The sequence below is a fragment of the Dermacentor albipictus genome, chromosome 3, assembly GCF_038994185.2.
Source record: "Dermacentor albipictus isolate Rhodes 1998 colony chromosome 3, USDA_Dalb.pri_finalv2, whole genome shotgun sequence".
NCBI lineage: Eukaryota > Metazoa > Arthropoda > Arachnida > Ixodida > Ixodidae > Dermacentor > Dermacentor albipictus.
In genome coordinates this window covers 115,032,820-115,051,921 of record NC_091823.1, presented here as the reverse complement: position 1 = coordinate 115,051,921, position 19,102 = coordinate 115,032,820, and the positions used below count along the sequence as shown (strand labels likewise).

Genomic DNA, 19,102 nt, shown 5'->3' with positions numbered 1-19,102 from the left:
CAAATGAACAAGAAAAGAAAGGAAAACGGCAAATTAGGCTAGTTGGTATGGATTCATAACTACAGGGGGCAGACGGGAAGGTATCGGGACAAACCTCTCAATAGCATCTTCACAATGTTAAATCGGACAACAAGTTGCGTCTCGCCCCTCATTGTAAGAGCCGCATATGCCAAGCGCAGTTCGATCGAACACAAGTACTCTTCCGTAGCAAACATGTTAATGGAGACACTGCACATAAAAAAAAAGTACACTTTTCGCATTTTTGTATTATGTGAGCCAGCCGTCGCTGACCCTTCTGGACAATGAGCTTGATCTCTTAGATATCTGACTGTTAAGTTTCCAGGTACCCATTATTTTGATGCCGGTGTGTCCTGTTAGATAGTGGTGTGCTGATGGTGTCATTATCGCGAGCATGTGAGAGAAGAAGTTTGAGCTCTATAAAAAAACGTCCCTTGATAGCCAATACTTGTTCTTGTATTTTCGTGTCTCCCCTTCGTCTTCATGTTCTGTGCAGTAGTAATTATGAAAGAAAAGGCGTTGCAAAACAATTGAAAGCAGTTGGGTGCTCAACTATTACCGATTTGTGCAATTTAAAAAGAAGAAACTTTTTTTTTTTCTGGAGGGCTACTGAAGGCTGATCACACAATGTGATCCTGCTCTCTGCATGTTACAGGCACTACAAATTTCACAGGCATTTTCCTTTCTTGCTTTTTTCTGTTTATTTATTTCGTATTAACTGATCTAACCACAATGCTTTGTCATGGTCTTTCATTGCTTTTCAGGCATATGTGGGGTTGGAGCGTAGTATAACTTGTTCCTTCAATAAGTTTTCCAATTAATAGTCAGCACTTGTGTTATATGTATGCCGTCCATCGTTTTCAGTGTGCCGTTTTTATTAGCCATTAACCAGTGTCAACTTGTCCAGTTTTCTGTCGTATTCATTATGCACAGTACCAACCAGCTCAGTCTTCCAGAGAGAAGTAGAGAATAGACATTAAGTCATTACGAGTTCTGTTTTGAGAATATTTGGCACAAGAAGTTCATTTCTGTGTTCATTGCTGTGTTATTTCTTTCTTGTTTCAGTATGACCAGTACAAGTCACCAATGGAAAACATTGGCCTCCAGGATTCCCTGCTATCTCGTTTTGACATGCTGTTCATTATGCTTGACAAGGTTAGTCGCTTTTGAAATGTAGGGAGTAGCAGTGATAGTTCATATTAATAGAGTCTACACAACAGCAGTTTTAGTAAACCTATCCATTATGTCACGAAGCTTCGAGGGTCAAAAGGGAGATCTGTGGGGAGAGAAGCACTCCGGCTTATGATGTAGTGTTCTGTCAGTCCTGGTGGCTTGGGCTTATCAGAAATGCTATGCCCATCTGCAGCCCACAAGTGTTGGCAAATTCTGTCTGCAAATTATTTTGTTTGCTTGAATTTCTAAAGAAATTAATGCTAGACTGCTAAATTATTGGTATTACAAGTGACTGAATACCATTCGATTTCGCTAACTCAGGCAGAAATCGTAAACAAGTAGCTTATTTTTAACTTAACAGCTTTCCTTTATAACCATTCAAGATTGTTTACTATGTCATTAACTCAAACTTTAGCCCCTCTTTTTGTCTTTAAACCTTGGAAGTGGGCTTAGAATCAAAGTTGTGTGCAGTTACACCTCGTTAGTATGTACCTGGCGGGATTGGGTCATTACTACGCACTAATGGGCAACTACAATTTTGTGCATCCTTACATGCACTTCTGCCAACAAAGGAAGAAGTTCATTGTCACAATAACTGTTTGTCAAAATAGGTACATAGAGAGTACCTTTTCTTTTTACAACCTTCTCCAAGACCTTCTCCAGTACCTTCTCCAAGAGCACTGTAATTAGGACAGGCAACACCAAGCAGTAGATTTAAGCTTTGGTAGGGGAGTGAAATGGTAGAGTGAACAATGTATCAACTCATTGAGCGATGTGTGTGTGCTTGTACAGAGATCACCTGAATGAGAACCAGCTGGGCTTTGCACGCTGTACTTGCTACTGCGTGATGCCGATCATCCCATGTCGTTAATTGTGTGCAGCGTGTCGCCTACTAACCGCACACTGTGTCTTCTTGCCGGTACACTTGGACATGTTTGTGCAAGCACCTGTTTCTTCATGCCCGCACCACTCCTGGTTAAGCAGGCAGCGCACATTTGTGCAACGTAACCTGCTGAGCCAATGCAGTGACTTCGGGCAGCATGTGGCAAATATCAGCAGTGCCTTTAGGTTATTAAAAGCATGCAGTATGCTTCCAACGGCACTGTGCCATTCATGCTACTGAACAGAGAAATTATGAAGTTTATCGCGATATGGTTGTTGCCAGCAATGCTTATCTATAGCAGCATCACCTCAAAAGCCACAAATCACTAGTAGACTAGTCTCTGCACTTTGTAAAACAGCATAAGATATTTTGTGGTGCAGCGTGACGTTAGCCACATTGCTAGTTGAGATGGTGCAGTTAGCTGCTATGCGACAAAAAGTGGTTATGGTATGCACTAACCGGTAGGCATGCGATGAGCCAGTGCAGCTTAGGTGGTTAGTCATTACAGTAGGTCTTTGTCAATATGATTGCTCTACGTACTATTTTTTGGCACCAACATTTGCGATCAAGCACACAAAAATGACGCAATACAGTTGCCCTTTCTCTTTGGCAGCTGAAACGTTCCCGAACGACGCAATCTTTCGGCGACAGTGTTCAGTAGTTCACCAAGCTGTGATTGTATGATATATTTTGTGGCCCCTAGACTCTGTCCGATGACCCAGGCCAAATTCGAGGTGCGCAAACATAAGCTTGCCGAAGCCACAAAAACAGCAATGTGCATCTCGGGCTGCTTGGACCTCACCAGCTTAACTCACGTCAGTGTCTTGTGCTGCAACAATTCGCGCAACACTTCACATTATGTAGATCTCAACTACAGTTGAGTCTGTCAACTTTTTTAGTGACTTTGAATCGTATGTTTTCCTGGTTAGTACATTTTTTTCTCAAGTGTTTTCCTGAAATGCATGAACAAGGTCCTATTGTACATTAGGCTCTATAAAGACTGGTTTGGAGATTGGGCACAGCTACAATTTAACCATTGACTTTGCATTCAGTAATTAACTCTAATCTGACCCAGCCGCGATTCTAAGCCAGCTCACCAAATTCGGAAAGTCCGAAAAAAAACTTCCCTCAAATGCAAGTTGACCAAGATAATAGTAAATGTCAACAGCCGCAAAGAGGAATTGACACTAATTGCCAATGTGTAGTGCCAGCCACGCACTTGTCGCGGCTCACTGTAGGCGTCACTGTACTGGCATAGCAAGCTCGGCGCCAGCATCTAGTCGAATGCAAATTTTGAAAAGCCATGACTGTGCCCACACTGGTCGCGTAGAACGTGGTCAAAACGGCTTGCCATTACAATGAGATGTTAGTACTGTGCGGCTGCAGCTGTGGGTAGTATTAACTACAGTGCTGTATTTTAGCGCTGGTGCCAGCAGTGCGTCACTTCTTCATTTCCACTGATTTCTGATGAAATCCTAGAATGTAAGTTGACGTTAAAGTTTTGTAACTCATGTTCTAAAAGAAGCTACGCCTAGATTGAAATAAATACAGTAGTCTCCACCACTCGCCCACCCTCCTTGTTTCTTTTTCTCTTAGGTGGCCATCAAAAGACATGACTGTAATTTCGGTTTGTGTAATGCCATGTTAAAGTACTAGCTACAGTAAACAACGCTGCCTTTCGGGTATCACACTCGAGCTTGAGAGTAGCACTGGTGCCAGCAGAAATTTCCTTCCTATCCTTTGCATACTTTTATAAATGACCATTTACTACTATTAGAGCCAACATTCTTTCTTCACAAAAAAGTTTTTTTTTTCACATTTTGTCATGGGGCACTAGATGGATCCAGAGAGTGATCGAGAAGTCGCAGACCACGTTGTCCGGATACACCAGTACAGAAACCCAGGAGAGCAGGATGGCGAACGTGAGTGACACTTCTTTGCTTGGAACTGCATGGCGATCACTCTTTCACATTTCAAATGAGAGCTCTGTAACATTTCTTGTCCTGTTGCGCCCATCCAGCGTTGCCGATCCGAAGTACAGCAGACCTGCTCACAACACACGACCCAGATGAACTAGACAAAGACGGTGACAAGGAGACGCCTATTTATGAGAAGCACGACGTGCTGCTGCATGGTTCCAAGCGCAGGACGTAAGTAAAATTGAGTCTGCAAGCCTAGTTACCTAGTTAGATTGGATTCACGGGGAAACTTGCCTCAAATGTAGGCCGAGCTAAAAAGCAAGGACAGCATTCACAAAATGAAAGCAGCATTTATTGAATATGAACATCCCAAACTCATTCTACCTTCCGTATCGCTGTCATCTCCTTGTTGTGGCCGGCACATGCAAAAAGCGTCTCCTGTTGCCCCCTCCAACGATGGACATATTTCTCATTAATGCTGAAGTCCCGCCTGGCTTCAATGTTTGACGGTGCCTCTGCAGCTAGCACAACACTTTGTGTGAAAGTGGCAGCATAGTGGCATTGCCTGTTTGGTGCCATTACGATAACGGCATGCCACACACCGATATGACACAGGTCAAAATGGCATTGTTGCTCATGTACTTCAGTTGGCTACTGGTGCGGCTAGTAGCTGCTGCGATACTGACTTTTCTAGATGGCACTAGCTATGTACCATATTTATTAATTTCAATTAAAAACTGGCACGTTTTTTAAAATCCTCGAATCTAAGCCGACACTAGAGTTTGGTATATGATAATTTTAAAAAACTATCATCCTAGATACAAACGAATATAGTACATATAAATGAATTAAGAGTAAACGAACATGCAAACAAAGATCAGGGCTCTTGAGGCAGTATTGAGGGATGCCTCTTTCTTCAGTCCTTTCATCTTTGCTGCTCTGGTTTGTGCTTTCGCTGCCGTAAGCCCTAAGTATACTAGCTACTATATACAACATGGCCAATAGACATCAGGTCTGGTATATCGAGAAAAACTTTGGTAACAAATTAAAATATCCCATGTTTCCCAACCTTCATGTTTGCTAAGTATCACTCTTTCAAATGTTACAAGCATGTAGAAAAGTTTAAAAAACACGTGAGACGGTACTCCTTTAACTTGAGAGTTTTGCCATATATAGACGCCTTGATGTCGTAAATCACCGGTGTGGAATGCCTGCTCCTTTGTGCCCCCAGGGAGAAGACGATCAGCGTAGAGTTCATGAAGAAATACATCCACATCGCAAAGGGCATCAAGCCGACTCTGACGCAGGCTGCGTGCGACAAGATAGCTGAGGAGTACGCTCGGCTTCGCTCCTTCGACACTGAAAACACAGATGTTGCTAGGGTACTTTGTTTTTCCTTTTCTATTTCTTTTCTCAATTTTCTTTGGGCTGCATGAATGGTTTAGTCCATGTTAGTTGCACAAATTAAATTGTTCTCAATACATTGGCACTTGCACTGTGATATGTGAAGGAATGAGCTCATCTATATTCAACAGCACCAGTTAACAGGGACATGTGAAAGAACACTGGATATGTGCTGCAATTCTCTCTTTCTTTTTTTTTTTTTCTTTCTTGCCCTCATCTTAAAGGGCCCCTCACCAGGTCTGGCCATATTGAGCTGACAAGTGCAGAGCGCACAATGTGCCATAACAAACGTGTCTGCAGAGTATTGCATTGCTATGTGCGGATAGATCTGAAATTTCAAACTGAACGCCGTTTTCCCTTCTACTCGTGGCCGCTGCGCTCCAAGCTGGAGGATGACGTACATGTGCTAGCGCGCCTATGTACACATGTTCGTGCTGTGACGTCACTCGTGGTGACATGTGACTTTGAGAATTATTCAAACCAACATTTGTTATTTGTGTAATATGTTGCTAGAATAGACGAATTAAAGCTTAGAGAAATAATAAAACAGACAAACCGAATGTCTGCATGTTTTTGTTTTACTACGCACTTCAGCAAGAGAGATGTGCTTACGTTTTGTCTGCCTGTTCCCAAGTCGTGCAGTCGCGCACGCAGGCACCAAAAATATGTCATTTTCTACCGTGTTCCAGCCCGGGATCATGCTCTGGGATCTGCTTGTGTCTGTCTCAGTATTCGTGTAGCACAGATTTATAGCACTAGTCGAGTGTCCTCATGCACAGTGCGTAAAATCGTGCGCCATGCGAAATGAAACAATCGCAACAGCTCGCATGCAACACCATCAGCGGAAGTGCGCCGCACCACAAGAAAAGTGAGGAGAAAAAGAAGTGAAGGCGGGCCCCGTGACGTATGCGTCACGCGATCCTCGACGTTTTAGTATGGGAGAATGAAGGGAAGGAATTTCACTTGCGGCGGCTAGGCGGGGCAAGTGGAGAGAGCGTCTACGTTTGCGGTGAAGCTCGCCTCCTCAAATCATGGTTTGAAAAATTTTTGCAGCAGAACGCTTCCTAGAGGACAGAACAACTTCCACCGTATAACCAAAATTTGCTATGGGGCCTGTTGAGGGGCCTTTTAAAGTGGTGCTGTTGAACATGGGTCATTACCGACTTGCCCAATTTGTAATCCTAATAATGAATTAACTCAGTACTGAGCTGGCTGGCTGCAAGTTAGCTTGCAGGGAAGCCTGCAGATCCTTATTTATGCGTGCTGTATTCGGGGGTATTTGTAAAATGCGTAATCTTTTTGAGGAGTTCTACCTCACCTGTGTATCAAGGGAAGGGCCATATGAGCCTTTTGCACATGAAATTAGACTATGCTTGAGTAGTGCATGAATTGACCCTGCAGTCAGCTTTTCTTCCCCTGGTCTATTGTATGATACATTTTTTTTTCCTTGCTTACAACTGCAATATCGTTTTCCTGAGCTCCGTTTGCAAGCAAGGTGAGAGCTACGTCACGAGCAAACGTATAACTTTCCAAGGATGTATTCTTCATCCGTAAGTTCTTAACTGCTTATTACACAAGCTGTTAATTTGCTAAGTGTATTAAATGTGGTCATGTGACTGATGCACAAGTACTTTGTCACCTTTTCAAGAGTATGGTATTTCATCAGCTTGACCATTGTGGACACAAGCAAGCATGCAGTACAACAGGCGGCTTTTGTGGTCACCTCTAGTTAGGCTGGGGTAAATAAATACGCAAGTTATTAGCACAAGTCGCTTTTTGCAAGTACATTATTCCTCGTGAAAGAAGGTAAGGCGTGTAGACAAAGACACGAGAAAAGGGAACCAGACAACACAAGTGCCAGCATTTGTGTTGTCTGGTTCTCTTCTCTTGTGTCCCTGTCTGCATGCCTTACTTTCTTTCAATATGAATCCCTCCCAACTAGCTACGCTTTCTGCGGTTCTAAGCTACATTTTTCCTTTCCTTTCCTTTGAATCAAGGTTTAAATGCTAAAGGTCACATTGCCATGGCACAAACTGTTTCGTTTGCCAGCTGCTGACCACCCCTTCACACTCCTGACACATCCTTTTTCCAGACGCAACCCGTGACGGCTCGTACCTTGGAAACACTGATTCGTCTGTCAACGGCACATGCCAAGGCTCGCTTCTCGCGTACAGTAGAACCTGAGGACGCCAAGGCAGCCATTCAGCTTGTTCAGTTTGCCTACTTTAAGCGTGTCCTCGAGAAGCCCCGCAAGCGCAGGAGGAAGGACGAGGGCGACTCTTCAGATGAAGATGGTGGTGACGATGATGACGATAAATCCAGGTGAGAGGGCCCACATGCTTCTTAAGCTCGAGCATGGGATTACACCGTGTGAAGAAGTTTGTGGTGTCTCCTGTACTCACAGGAGTACTGGCCACCATGAGTTCAGGATTTACAAGCCACAGGGCCTTTCGTAATCTCAATGCCATAGCTCAACACTCACCATCGGTACTAGGCACTGTAGATTAGCTTTAGTCTGAACGATACACAAAGGGGCTGGGGAAATAGAGCAAAAACATGCATGCACCTTGTGCTAGCACCATGCAAGTGAAAGAAAGACCAGAACGTAAAATATCTCTAAAACATGGCCGTGAAACACTTTCGGCAAGTATTTGCAGTGGAAATTGCCAAAGCAAGCCAACGACGCCGGTGGTGACTAGCTGATTGTAGGTGATTGAAGTCTGCAGTGGCGTGTTTAGTGGCAGCTTCTGCCCTTGTGGTAAACTTGGCCTAAAGTTTTTCGCCTAGTCAAAAGGTATTAAAGGACTCTGATCCAGGCAAAATTTGCACGAAATTTTGTCCATTGTAGCTGATAGTTCGTTAAGACAGATCCAATATAAACCAATTTTTTTTGCATTGATATTGTACAGGAAGACCAAGGTGAGGGAGAAGAATGGTCTTTTATGTCCATAAGTATGTTGTATGTGGACCCGTTGTAACAGCATGGATGTATCAGCATAACTGCTTCTCACACGGCACCGCTGCTCCATCCTCACAACTGATTTATAGATTATAGTCTGTCACAGTGCTTAGATACTATGATGCTATCTACAAACGGGGGGGATGCACTGATCATGTGAGTTGCCACAATGAGCACATCCCAGTACATTGATGATGTGCCATCGTGTTGACGAACGATTAACAGTTCACTTTTTGTTCAACTTTAACCTTGCTGAGAATACTAGACTGCATGGTTCAGCATTCTGTGCTGGCATTTCAAATACGGTGTCACTCAACCCAATTTTCTTGTTTTTGAACTTGGTTGCATTGATTGCTTTGTTTTGCACAGATGCCTTGAAAATACTGTAAGGGAGCTTACAACGAACAGAAATGCCTGTTAAAATTATGGGGCTGACCGTAATTCTTGCAAATACAGTCGAGCCTCGGTATAAGGAAGTTGTACCTGCAGCGAAAAACTTGGTTAAATCGTGAGTTTCATTAATTGAAGGTTTGAAGTTTGAGCAGTAAAGATCATTTCACGAATTCTCAGAACATTCCTGGAGGCTAGCATCCTGTCATTAATAACTCATAAACAACTCACAAGAAGGTCGGGCCATAGTTGTGTGGTTACAAGCATCAGCGTGCATGGCGCAGGTCACGCTGAGAGCAGTGTGTCGACGGGGCTCATGGCATCCGAGATTAGCGTGTTGTGTCACGTGACTCCATAACTCTTAGATGCCATGGCTGACTGCGCTTAGGGCCCGCAGCTGTCATCAGTTGGTGCCCTCGAATTGATAACAAAAGTTAGAAGTCATAAAGAAATCAGGAGGCAAAATGTGTCATAATGCAAAGTTCAGAGCCTTGCTATTTGATGCCCAAGTTGGCTGCCTGAGGACAAAGGCATACTGGAGCAAATATGCGTCACAGGATGACGTATTTGTGTGCTGCAAAAAAAAAGAAAGTCCTGAAATGACTTGGGCATTGTAATATAGTGCAACCTAGCGACAACCATAAGGAACATCCACCTTCCAGAGGCGTTGTGATTTAAACAAAATGGAAGGACTAACTGGTCAGCACTCAAGATAAGTAAGAGATGTTTAGAGTATTGATGGGGAAAATAAGGTAGAGAAACAATTGATAAAACTGGAGCCATTGTAGCTGTAGGTGACTGTACAGTATAGTGATAGCGGTTTTAAATGCGAAAGTTAACATCGACATCAGATAGGTAGAAGGATAGGTGGGCATGTAGTAAAACCTGATTAAATTGAGCACGTTAGAGGACCATTCTTTGCCACGTCACTTCAAAGGGGATGACAATAAACATCATCACCACCATCAAAAGTTAAAAATATACGGATATTCATCCCAAGAAAAAAAAAAAGTGGCAGTTTCACAAGGAAGGCAAAGCATTGAGGGTGGTAGCAAACAGACAACCACACGAAGTAAGGTTCGTAGTTTTATCAGTGTCACACACGCTCGGGCAAAGATCTGACTCAATGACCAAGAACACTTTCTTGCAACACGGGCAAACACTTCGTAAACGGGCAAACACTTCGCACTGTGCCTCAGAAACTGTTATGTGAACAGCAACACTAAATGCACCGAGACAAAATGTGCATCAAGGCACCAGGCATCTCGACTCTGCGTTGCACTTCCAAAATATTGCCTCCAAGATAAGGTGCGTGGCTCGCATATGGGTATCCGTGCGCAGCCACAGCAAAAGTGTAGGAGAGGAGAGTGCGTGTGAGGGGTAGAGGGTGGATAAGTGCGCTTCCCCCCTATCTTCCCTTTAGCACATGCTTGATCACGTTACTGCATTCACGTGTTCCCCACCCCCCCTTGTGCTGAAGGAATTTTCAGCTTCTGAGCTGACACGCACCCCACAGCCTCCGCAAGTTGTTATATGACACATTTTTACAGCGGTATTTCCTGCATACTGCATCCCAGCGTGCGCACTTCGAAATAATTTTTGTGACTAGAAATTTTCATGTGAAGAGATGCTTGTGAAATGACCTCCTCGGCGTACATTATAGTTTTTTGCTAGATTTACTAGCCATAGAGGCTCCAAGTACATGCTTGAAATGGCCTAAAACCATGTCATGAAATTACTTCATTTAATCACGAAACAAAATGCACGGTTTTCTATGAAACTAATATTGGGAAATGAAAATAGTTTAACATCATGAATTTCGTTAAACCGAGGTTTGACTGTATACATACAATAAACCGTTGCTACAACAAAGTTGCTTTATTCAAATTCTTGCTTAAACCGAAGAGTCATGTTGTCTTGACCCAAACACATGCATTTTAGACTGGAATACTCGAAGCCTGCAGGCAGTGGCCTCTGCTTAGTACGAAGAGCAAACTGGAAAAAGTTTGGAATCTTGAGGTGCCAGAGCAACAGCCTGGGGCTGCGCGTGTCTGCAAGTCGAAGCCTTTCCTGCTCCTTTTCCTCAAACACACCACAGAGAAACGGAGAACCAGCGTTCCGGCGGCTGTAGGGCTTTAATTCAGGGCTTTGGCTAAAAACAGCCTGCAGTGCCTGCTGCCTGCGTAAGCTGTAGCCTTTGAGATTGGCAGACTATGCGCACTCGCAATCACGATAGTCATGGGGAAGCGATTTGGGAGAACCGGGCAAGTCTTGCGCCCTGCTTTCATCATTGCGCTGCAGGCATTCTCCCCGACAGTCACTGTGCCAGTGTGGGTGCGCAATACACGTCATTGAGACAGCAGGCATGCTAACTTTTGGCAGCTTTGGCAAGTGTCTCACTTTCGTCGTTACACTGTTTGCTTGCGCCATGGTATTCATTGCTCCAGCATGGGCATTCAAGTGCAAGGGGAACAATATTGGGACTTTACGCCTGCTCAGCTTCGAATGCTGAGATAGCTGCTACAGCGTTGGGTTGTCCCACTGAAGAACTGGCAACACACGAAGTACCTCGGAAAATACGAACAAAAGCACGGACTCAAAAGTGCCTGCGTCTGCTTCACAACAGCGTTGAATGCAGTGGTGGTGACTACGGAATGGCGCGCAATGTGTTGTTTCAAATTTTGTGGCCCTTCTATAGAGAAATCTGCAGGTGGTTCAGTTGGACATTTTATGGTTCCCTGTGCAAGCTTTGCTGCAAGACCCTGCTGCCTATGATACCAGCAAAGGCTGCAGCATAGCTCCTTGCTCTATCGATAAAATTTTGCATCAGAGTGATGGTGTAACGGAAGATTTTGATCTTAAAAGGGGGCTGTGGGGCTGTGCAAAACTGAGGCAGTTTCAGCTGGGCTCATCAACTAGAATATTTGCGCATGGCATCACCACACACCGTCGTGGACGTAACTAAAGTAAAATGCATTACACTTTTGTTTCCAAGTGTATGTCTTTCTGTATTCCTTTCGATTGCAATGTTTGAATGGGCTTTCCGTAACCCATGTCACTTGGGACAAAAAAAAATGCTGGTTTCAAGAAGCGCACTGCAAAGGCTTCTGAAATTTGTGTGCCTTAGAACATACAAGCCAGATTAAGATGTAAACGCAGGAGAGAATGTAAGAGGGTGCAGACTTAGCTCTTGTTGTTAGTGTACCATCTGTATTGTTCTTAAGCATTGTTGTTTCAAGCAACAGAAGATTGCCTGAATCTTCAATGAAGTCCTTGTGAGAGTAGATATAATTTAACTGTTTCTTTTCATTCCCATAAAGAAAGAAATGGAGTTCTTAAATTTGGCCTCTCTGGGCTTCTTTTTCCAGTGGCACCAGCAAGAAGACTACCAGCACAGAGCCCAAAAAGAAATCCGGTGATGGAAGTCAAGATCCATACGACTTTGAAGAGGGTAGTGAGGAACCTGAAGGTGAGCATTTCAGTCAGGTTTGGTAGAAGGCAGCAAGCAGTGTTTGGTTGATGGTAGTAATGCACAAAGCATCACAATATAACTGGTGTGTCTGGACAAAGTTTGTGCTGGATTTCAGCTGAAGATACTTTGCCATAATGGATGAATGAAACACGAACAAGAAATTATGAAGCAAAACACCAAATACAAACTCGTGAACACAATCTTTTACTAGTACTTATCTAATCACCAATGATGCAAGCCTAGCACTAAGGCACCCAAGCCAAAGTCAAGCCTGCATTACACGAATTGGCGAAATCGGAAACGAAAGAGTATGTTCTAGTAAGCCCTAACCTGTTGGTATTTCAATTGTCTTTAATAGTACATGGGAACAAAAAACACTAATTAATTTATCACTAGCAGTGATGTGACAACATGAAAGCAATGAAAAGTTCAGACAACACATTTGAGACTCACAAATGGGGGTTCATTACATACCGTATGTATCCAAGTCCAACGCACCCCCAATTCTAACGCACACCCGATTTTTGTGACTGAACGAATTTTATATCTTCAACAGTGAACAACCTCTTTATTAGGCCTGTACTTCACTCAATATCGCTCTCGAAAAGCTCCCTTTCACTTTTGGTCCACAGCATCTCGTCTTCAGTGCCGTCCATCACATTTGAATTGCCGCATTTTTCGAAATACTTTACGACCACAGCCGATGGGATCCCAATCCAAGCTTCCGCCGCCCGCCATGCTACTTCCTCGATCGATGCACATTTCAGCCTACTGCTGGCTGTAAATGTGTGATATCCATTCATCAGCCACTCGCTATAAAGCACTTGAATGTGGTCCTTGGCAGGCTTGTTGATACACACATCTAGTGGCTGCAGGTGAGAAGTAATCCCGCCCAGTATTATCACCAGGTCTGTGTGGCAATCTGCTAGCTTGTCCTTGACACGCTGGTTCAGGTGGTACTTAAAGGCACGAAGCACAAGCATTGAACAGAGCCCTAAGCTAGCACCCGACCTCTTGCGTTAGACCCAGTCTATCTAGTCAAGGACGAGGTCAGTGTCTATCCAACCTTTCTTGTTGGCGTGCACTACAACACCTCTGGGAAAATTTGCAGCCTTTGGGGGAGAGTCCTGTCTTTAAAAACAAGAAAGGACACCAACTTGTGGCCATCATCTTTACAAGTCAACATTGCCATTACCCGTGTCTTTTCATTCCCAGGCGAAAGCAGGGGAACTTGTTTGGCTCCAGTCAACTCCACCATTGAGTTGGCTGGCCAGCTCATATCAACTCGGCCGGATTGGCAATGGCGATCTGGCCGAGTTGATAGTGTTGCTGTTTCACAACAATAAGACATACCGTTGAAATGAAAACAGCTTCTCTTCAAATTTTACTGTGGTGACTTCTGGCACATGCCAGTCTGCCTTCGCAAAGAAAATCCTTTTCGCTTTATAAATCTGCTATCCAATTACGGCTTGCTTTAAACTGGCTTCTCGGAAGGCCTCAACTCTTGGCAAGTTCAAGGGCTTTTACCTTCGGCGCCTCCGTGGTCACGGGCATGTGGTCCACTCAGAGCTTCCTGATAAAGTCGGCCGGCTCGTCTTCAAGGTCTGGGAACTTCCCCGTTCGCAGGCCATGGCAGCCTTTACTCGAGGTTTCACTGTTGAAAATGGACTTATTCAGTTTTTGCCAGTCGTAAACGCAAGTCTCCGGTACACTGAAATCGCACACTGCAGCTCTCTTTCCACTATCCTCCGCGTCCTATCCTCCACTATCCTCTAATAATAGTTTTTATGTAAGAGGTCTCACATTAACACTGTACGATTCATAATTCCACACGTGCTTTGTGTATTCTGCTTTGTGTGCAAAGCATAAGCTGCACACCAAGCAAATGGGTGCACAGTAGAATAAACTTAAGACGAGGACATCCACGTCTCCCCGCCAAACATTTATTTTTGTCTTTAGGTATTGCGCAGGGAATGCCGAAGTGCAGGTTGTTGGTTTTCAATGACGTATTCTCAACACGCCTGCTGTGGACAGCGTCATTGCTGAAATGGCCTGATCTCCACCCGCGCACACTTTCTAGTATTCTAAAACACCATGTTGTTACTGCGCCTTTGTTACAGAGACAGGGTCCATCTTTGTTGCATGCACAATGGAGTGGCAGTGGTAAAGAACCTTAGTGGCGGTGCTTCCAAAACCACAATTTGACTGTACTTTTTGCAGACAAAACAGTGCGGCCAAAGAGACCTCGCAAGGACGAGCCATCTACATCGAGGGCTGCCGATCTCAGAGACAGTGCCGCAGCAATCTCTACGCAAAGGTCTGTATCTGAGCTAGCACACACATGCATGCAATCTTTGAAAATTCTGAAGGAAAAGAAAGTTGCTTTCTGCTATTAGCTCAAGATGAGTCCCACAGTAAGTGCGCTTTTGTTAATATTAAGACGTTTTCACGAATTTTATAACTTTGGAAGGTGACGGTGCATTTATATTACTCATACCTTTTCATTACTTCAATTCTTAAAATGACCCACACCAAATAATGTAACCTCAGACAATGTGTAAACATGCCCCTGCACTGCCGTTGATAGGTAAACAATCTTACTTGAGTGGCCATGAAAGCGTGGCGCATTGCTTCTCTGGTCAAGAGAAGGTGTACAAGTAGCTGACCAATGCTTGATGCTACCAGGTGAATAAGAGGTGGGTACACAGTGAGCCATTCATGTTTGCAAGCAATGTAACCTCAGCGTGTCCATCTTTGGCTTGCCACCCTTTGAAGTTCACCACTGGACAGTGCTGGTGGCGGAAACAAGTGTCAAATATATTATGGACGTGCATGTACGACAGCAACATCTTTCCCGACATCTTTAAAAAAAAAAAAGCTTATCGCAGTGTCACTCGTCTGCTTCCTCTTAATTTTTCACTTCGCTCTGAAGTGGCCGCCACAGTGGTGGTTTAGGAATTACCCTGTCTCAACTGGTTTGTTGCTGCATGCTCACCTTTCCCACTGGCATTGTTGGGCATGCCGCTTCAAGTTACAGGCATCCCGAGAATGAACTATCTTGTTCCTTATCTCTGAGAGCATTATCACGGAACGCTCGCCCGTGTGGCTCTTAAGTAGGTGTGTGGTTGTTCAAAGGGAGGAGCTCGCAAACCGGAAATTCTGCCATGCATGCGTAATTTTTTGCAAGGCATGTGAAAACTGATAGAACCTCGTCTAGTAATAGAATGTTGTCTAGCGATCAAACAATTGGTTACTCCAAGTTTTTAAATTCATTTTTGCTTTGTTTTTCTAATGGGTACACACCACTGAGTTTCTATACAGGCTACAGGCACTGACATAGTGTGCTTTGCTTTCAGCGTGACCACACTTTCCTGGGGCCCTGTTCTCTATCTATCCACTTCATTTTTCATTGTTCTGGCCCTTTGTTGTTGGTTTTAGCTCGAGAACTGCGGTGCCGTCGTCTTTGCTGGGATTGGCCTTTGGTGTGACAAGTGACGAGAATGGAGTATGAAATGGAACACCATAATATATGTGCTCTAGTTGTGCCAAATATATTCGAAACGTATAATGAAGTTGTGCGACTTTTATGACATATGTAAACACAAATTATGCTAGTTTATGTATCTTCTGAACAATACGTATTATAAATAGTGCAGACATTAGATTCATATATTTATTTTTTTTTTTGTCACTTTAATGCTCCATAAAAGAAGTATTTACTTGTTATTTCTCAAAATAAGTCACTTGGAAGAATTTAACATTGCAAAAAATTGACCCTTGGGGGACTCATTTCATGAAAGAATTATGAACCTCAAAAGGTTAAAGATAGGGGTGTGCAAATAGTGATTTTTGAGACAGAATTGAATATAAATCTAATAAGGCCAGAAGCAAATCGAATATTGAATAGTTTTCGAATAATGAACAGCCGTTAGCACAATTAATATAAAATGATGTTCACATCCTAGTCTTCTCAAAGTTAGCAAGTTTCCATAGTATGTTATGAAGTGTTGTTTATTAAAAGTACAAATGGAACATTAGGAGCAAACAGGCAGTTTCTTCTCATTAACAGTACTCTTCAGGAAGTGTGAAGGATCGCTGTATAGCCTGTAACGTATGGCTACCTCAGTGGCGTAGCCTGTTCCATTGAACAAGTTCTCAGGTTTTATGTTCATACTATGCCGGCTGGGGTGAAAATTTACCATACTTTTGCTTCTACGTTATGTTTAATTGGGCGCAGTTGACGTTTTAAAATAGTAAAAAAGTATTAGAAAAATATTCACATTTACGAATAGCGACTATTCGATTAGATGACCAAATCGAACAGGACACTATTCAATACGTTAAAGGGGAAATCAGACATCCACCCATTCGTAGCAATTGCTACAAAGGAAACCCATACGGGTTCCTCGAAAGAAAAGCCTCATAGTTGAAGAAAAATTCGTCCTGGTCCAGGACGAATTTTTCTTCAACTATGAGGCTTTTCTTTCGAGGAACCCATATGGGTTTCCTTTGTAGCAATTGCTACGAACGGGTGGATGTCTGATTTTCCCTTTATTCATTAATTCTCTTCACCTTGCGGGTTTCCGCAGAACTACTACGTCATATTCAATACGTTATTCGAAAGTTCTTCGCACACCCCTAGTTATATGTACCAGCCAGGACATGCTGACACTTTCGAAGAAGTGCTGTTTTTAACTGATCGTCCAGATATTCAGCTCACCATTGGCAGCACTTTGTTAGATGTTGCGAACGCAGACAGTAGGACAAAGTTCTTGCTATGATAGCAGGCAGTGACAGGCACATCAGCAGCAGCACTGTTGGCGCCGATTACGAAAGCCACACGGATTTTGTCATAGGTACTGAATGGCCGTGCCTGGCCAATCCGGAAGCTGAACCTGACGCCTCAGAGGTATTCTTTCACGAGGCAGACGTGTGGAAAATCTATTCATGTGCTCTGCATTGGACATTTTCTATCATTCTTCACTGCTGATATCTGCTGATAAGCACGGATGAATTAGGCACACAATGTGATGAACATTCAAACATTTTTTTTCTTCTTCACATTGGTTCCTTGCATCGTCACTGGGTGCCAATTATTCTCTCCTTGACTCTTTAGCTGTATTTCAATGCAGAAGAAAATTTAGTGACGAGCGTCATTTTGGTGATTCAAATTAAGTGGTTGAAAGTGCCTTTCGTTTATAACGTTGGATACGCCTCTGCATGCGCCGATGCCAGGATGAGCAAGTTCCGCAACCTCCTGGGCAAGCTCTTCAAGGACACCCACACCCAGTCGCAGCCCATGTCCAACATCATGGACTTCCTGGCCAAAGAAGAGCATGTGGAACCATTCACCCAGGAGGAGATCGACATCGCCATCCAGCGCATGATGGACGAGAACCAGGTCATGCTCTCCGACGAGATTGTGTTCCTCATCTGAGCTGCCTCCATTGGAGGCACTCGTGTACATCTCTTGTAATATGCTACGTTTACATCTTGCTATTCTGTTGTCACAAGACACCAAGTGTTGAGTTCGTGCACCTGATTACTGAATGATGTGTTGAGCACAATGTAAAATTCCAAGCAATTAGGCTTGTCAAATTTATTCACTGTCATCGTGTGCACCCATTGTTTATAACAAGAATTTTATATTTGTATTTTACAACTGTTCTACACTTTTTTACAATAAAGTTGTGTACGTAAATGTGTGGTCTCTTCTCAGATAGAACAGTAATACAATGGGCATAGTACACAAGGTAAGTTACCATCAGAATGCATTGCCTTAATGTAGTACCTGGTGTAGAGAGCGAGAATTTCTATCTCGCATCTGCTAACCGTTGGCTGTTCTCAGGCAATCTGGTTGATCCTACCAGCATTTGTATTCTTGTCGCGAAGATTAAGCCATACATGTCTTGACACATGCCAAAATGGGGTGAAACTGTGGACAGCTCATTAAATTGGTTCTGGTTCATTAGATTGTTTCTTACTTAAAGAACTGTCAACAGTGTCTACATCCGGGGATTTATTTTTTCCTCCATATCCTGTTCTTGGTAGCAGGCACATCTCTTGCGTCAGTGTCGCTCATTCATAGGACTGACAGAGCTCACAGAGTATAATGCCAATGGGTGTTATTACACTAAAGCCTGTTTCACATGCAAGTGAAAATGCTTGCGAATCCTGCCGCCGCGCCGCAGAAATCAGTTTCGAGCAGCGGCGGCGGCACTAGCGGTGGGAGCGACGACGTTCGGGCAAGTTGGAATTTCATCGCAGCGGCAGAGCGGCAGCACCGCTTCCGAATGGCCCACCTTGACACGTGACCAGCGTAGGACTAGTGCTGGAAAGCCTGCGCGTAGGATGATGTTTATTTACTTGCTAAGCATGGTACAGGCAACATGCCAAGAGAGATTTTCAACAAATTGTTAATTGCTTAGCGCAGGATATGTACTTGTAAAATAAAAATTTGAGAGGCAGGTACAAAGCAATGCTTATGTTGGTAGTCGCAAACTACGGAAACTGGCTGAAAGTCCCGTGTTTTTTGCCAGCAACATTGCTATTCACAGCGGCGGAAAACATGCGGCGGCAATGCATGTGAAACGAAACCTCGTGAAAAGCTTCGCAGCGCCGCGCAGCTGTTCACTCAATTTGCTCAATTGCTTGCATGTGAAACAGGCTTAAGAACTAGCCACTTGCCCAACAGGTGACGTAGACAGCGTCAAGGCACTAGAAAGTTTTCGATAAGGGGATGCAAATTGCTTGGTTCACAGCAAATCACAACCACCATTGGGTTCTTAGTATCCAAGTCGCTTGCATCCCCTAGCCTAAACATCTTTTGCAGTGCTTGCCCTGGGTAGTGGCCACATAAAAAGCATGGACCATGTTTCAATACC

General features: G+C 43.8%; 1 protein-coding gene across 1 annotated transcript in view; it reads left to right on the top strand.

The window, feature by feature from the left end:
• The window catches only part of Mcm3 (minichromosome maintenance 3), a 31,404-nt gene extending 13,485 nt beyond the window's left edge, over positions 1-17,919 (top strand). The window contains exons 11-18 of the mRNA XM_065450293.1: positions 1,084-1,173; positions 3,912-3,996; positions 4,095-4,224; positions 5,225-5,375; positions 7,490-7,719; positions 12,115-12,215; positions 14,439-14,535; positions 17,454-17,919. Of these exons, the coding sequence (XP_065306365.1) occupies positions 1,084-1,173; positions 3,912-3,996; positions 4,095-4,224; positions 5,225-5,375; positions 7,490-7,719; positions 12,115-12,215; positions 14,439-14,535; positions 17,454-17,655 (1,086 nt within the window). The 3' untranslated portion in view covers positions 17,656-17,919. The remainder of the gene's footprint in view (positions 1-1,083; positions 1,174-3,911; positions 3,997-4,094; positions 4,225-5,224; positions 5,376-7,489; positions 7,720-12,114; positions 12,216-14,438; positions 14,536-17,453) is intronic.
• The last annotated feature ends 1,183 nt before the right edge of the window (positions 17,920-19,102 follow it).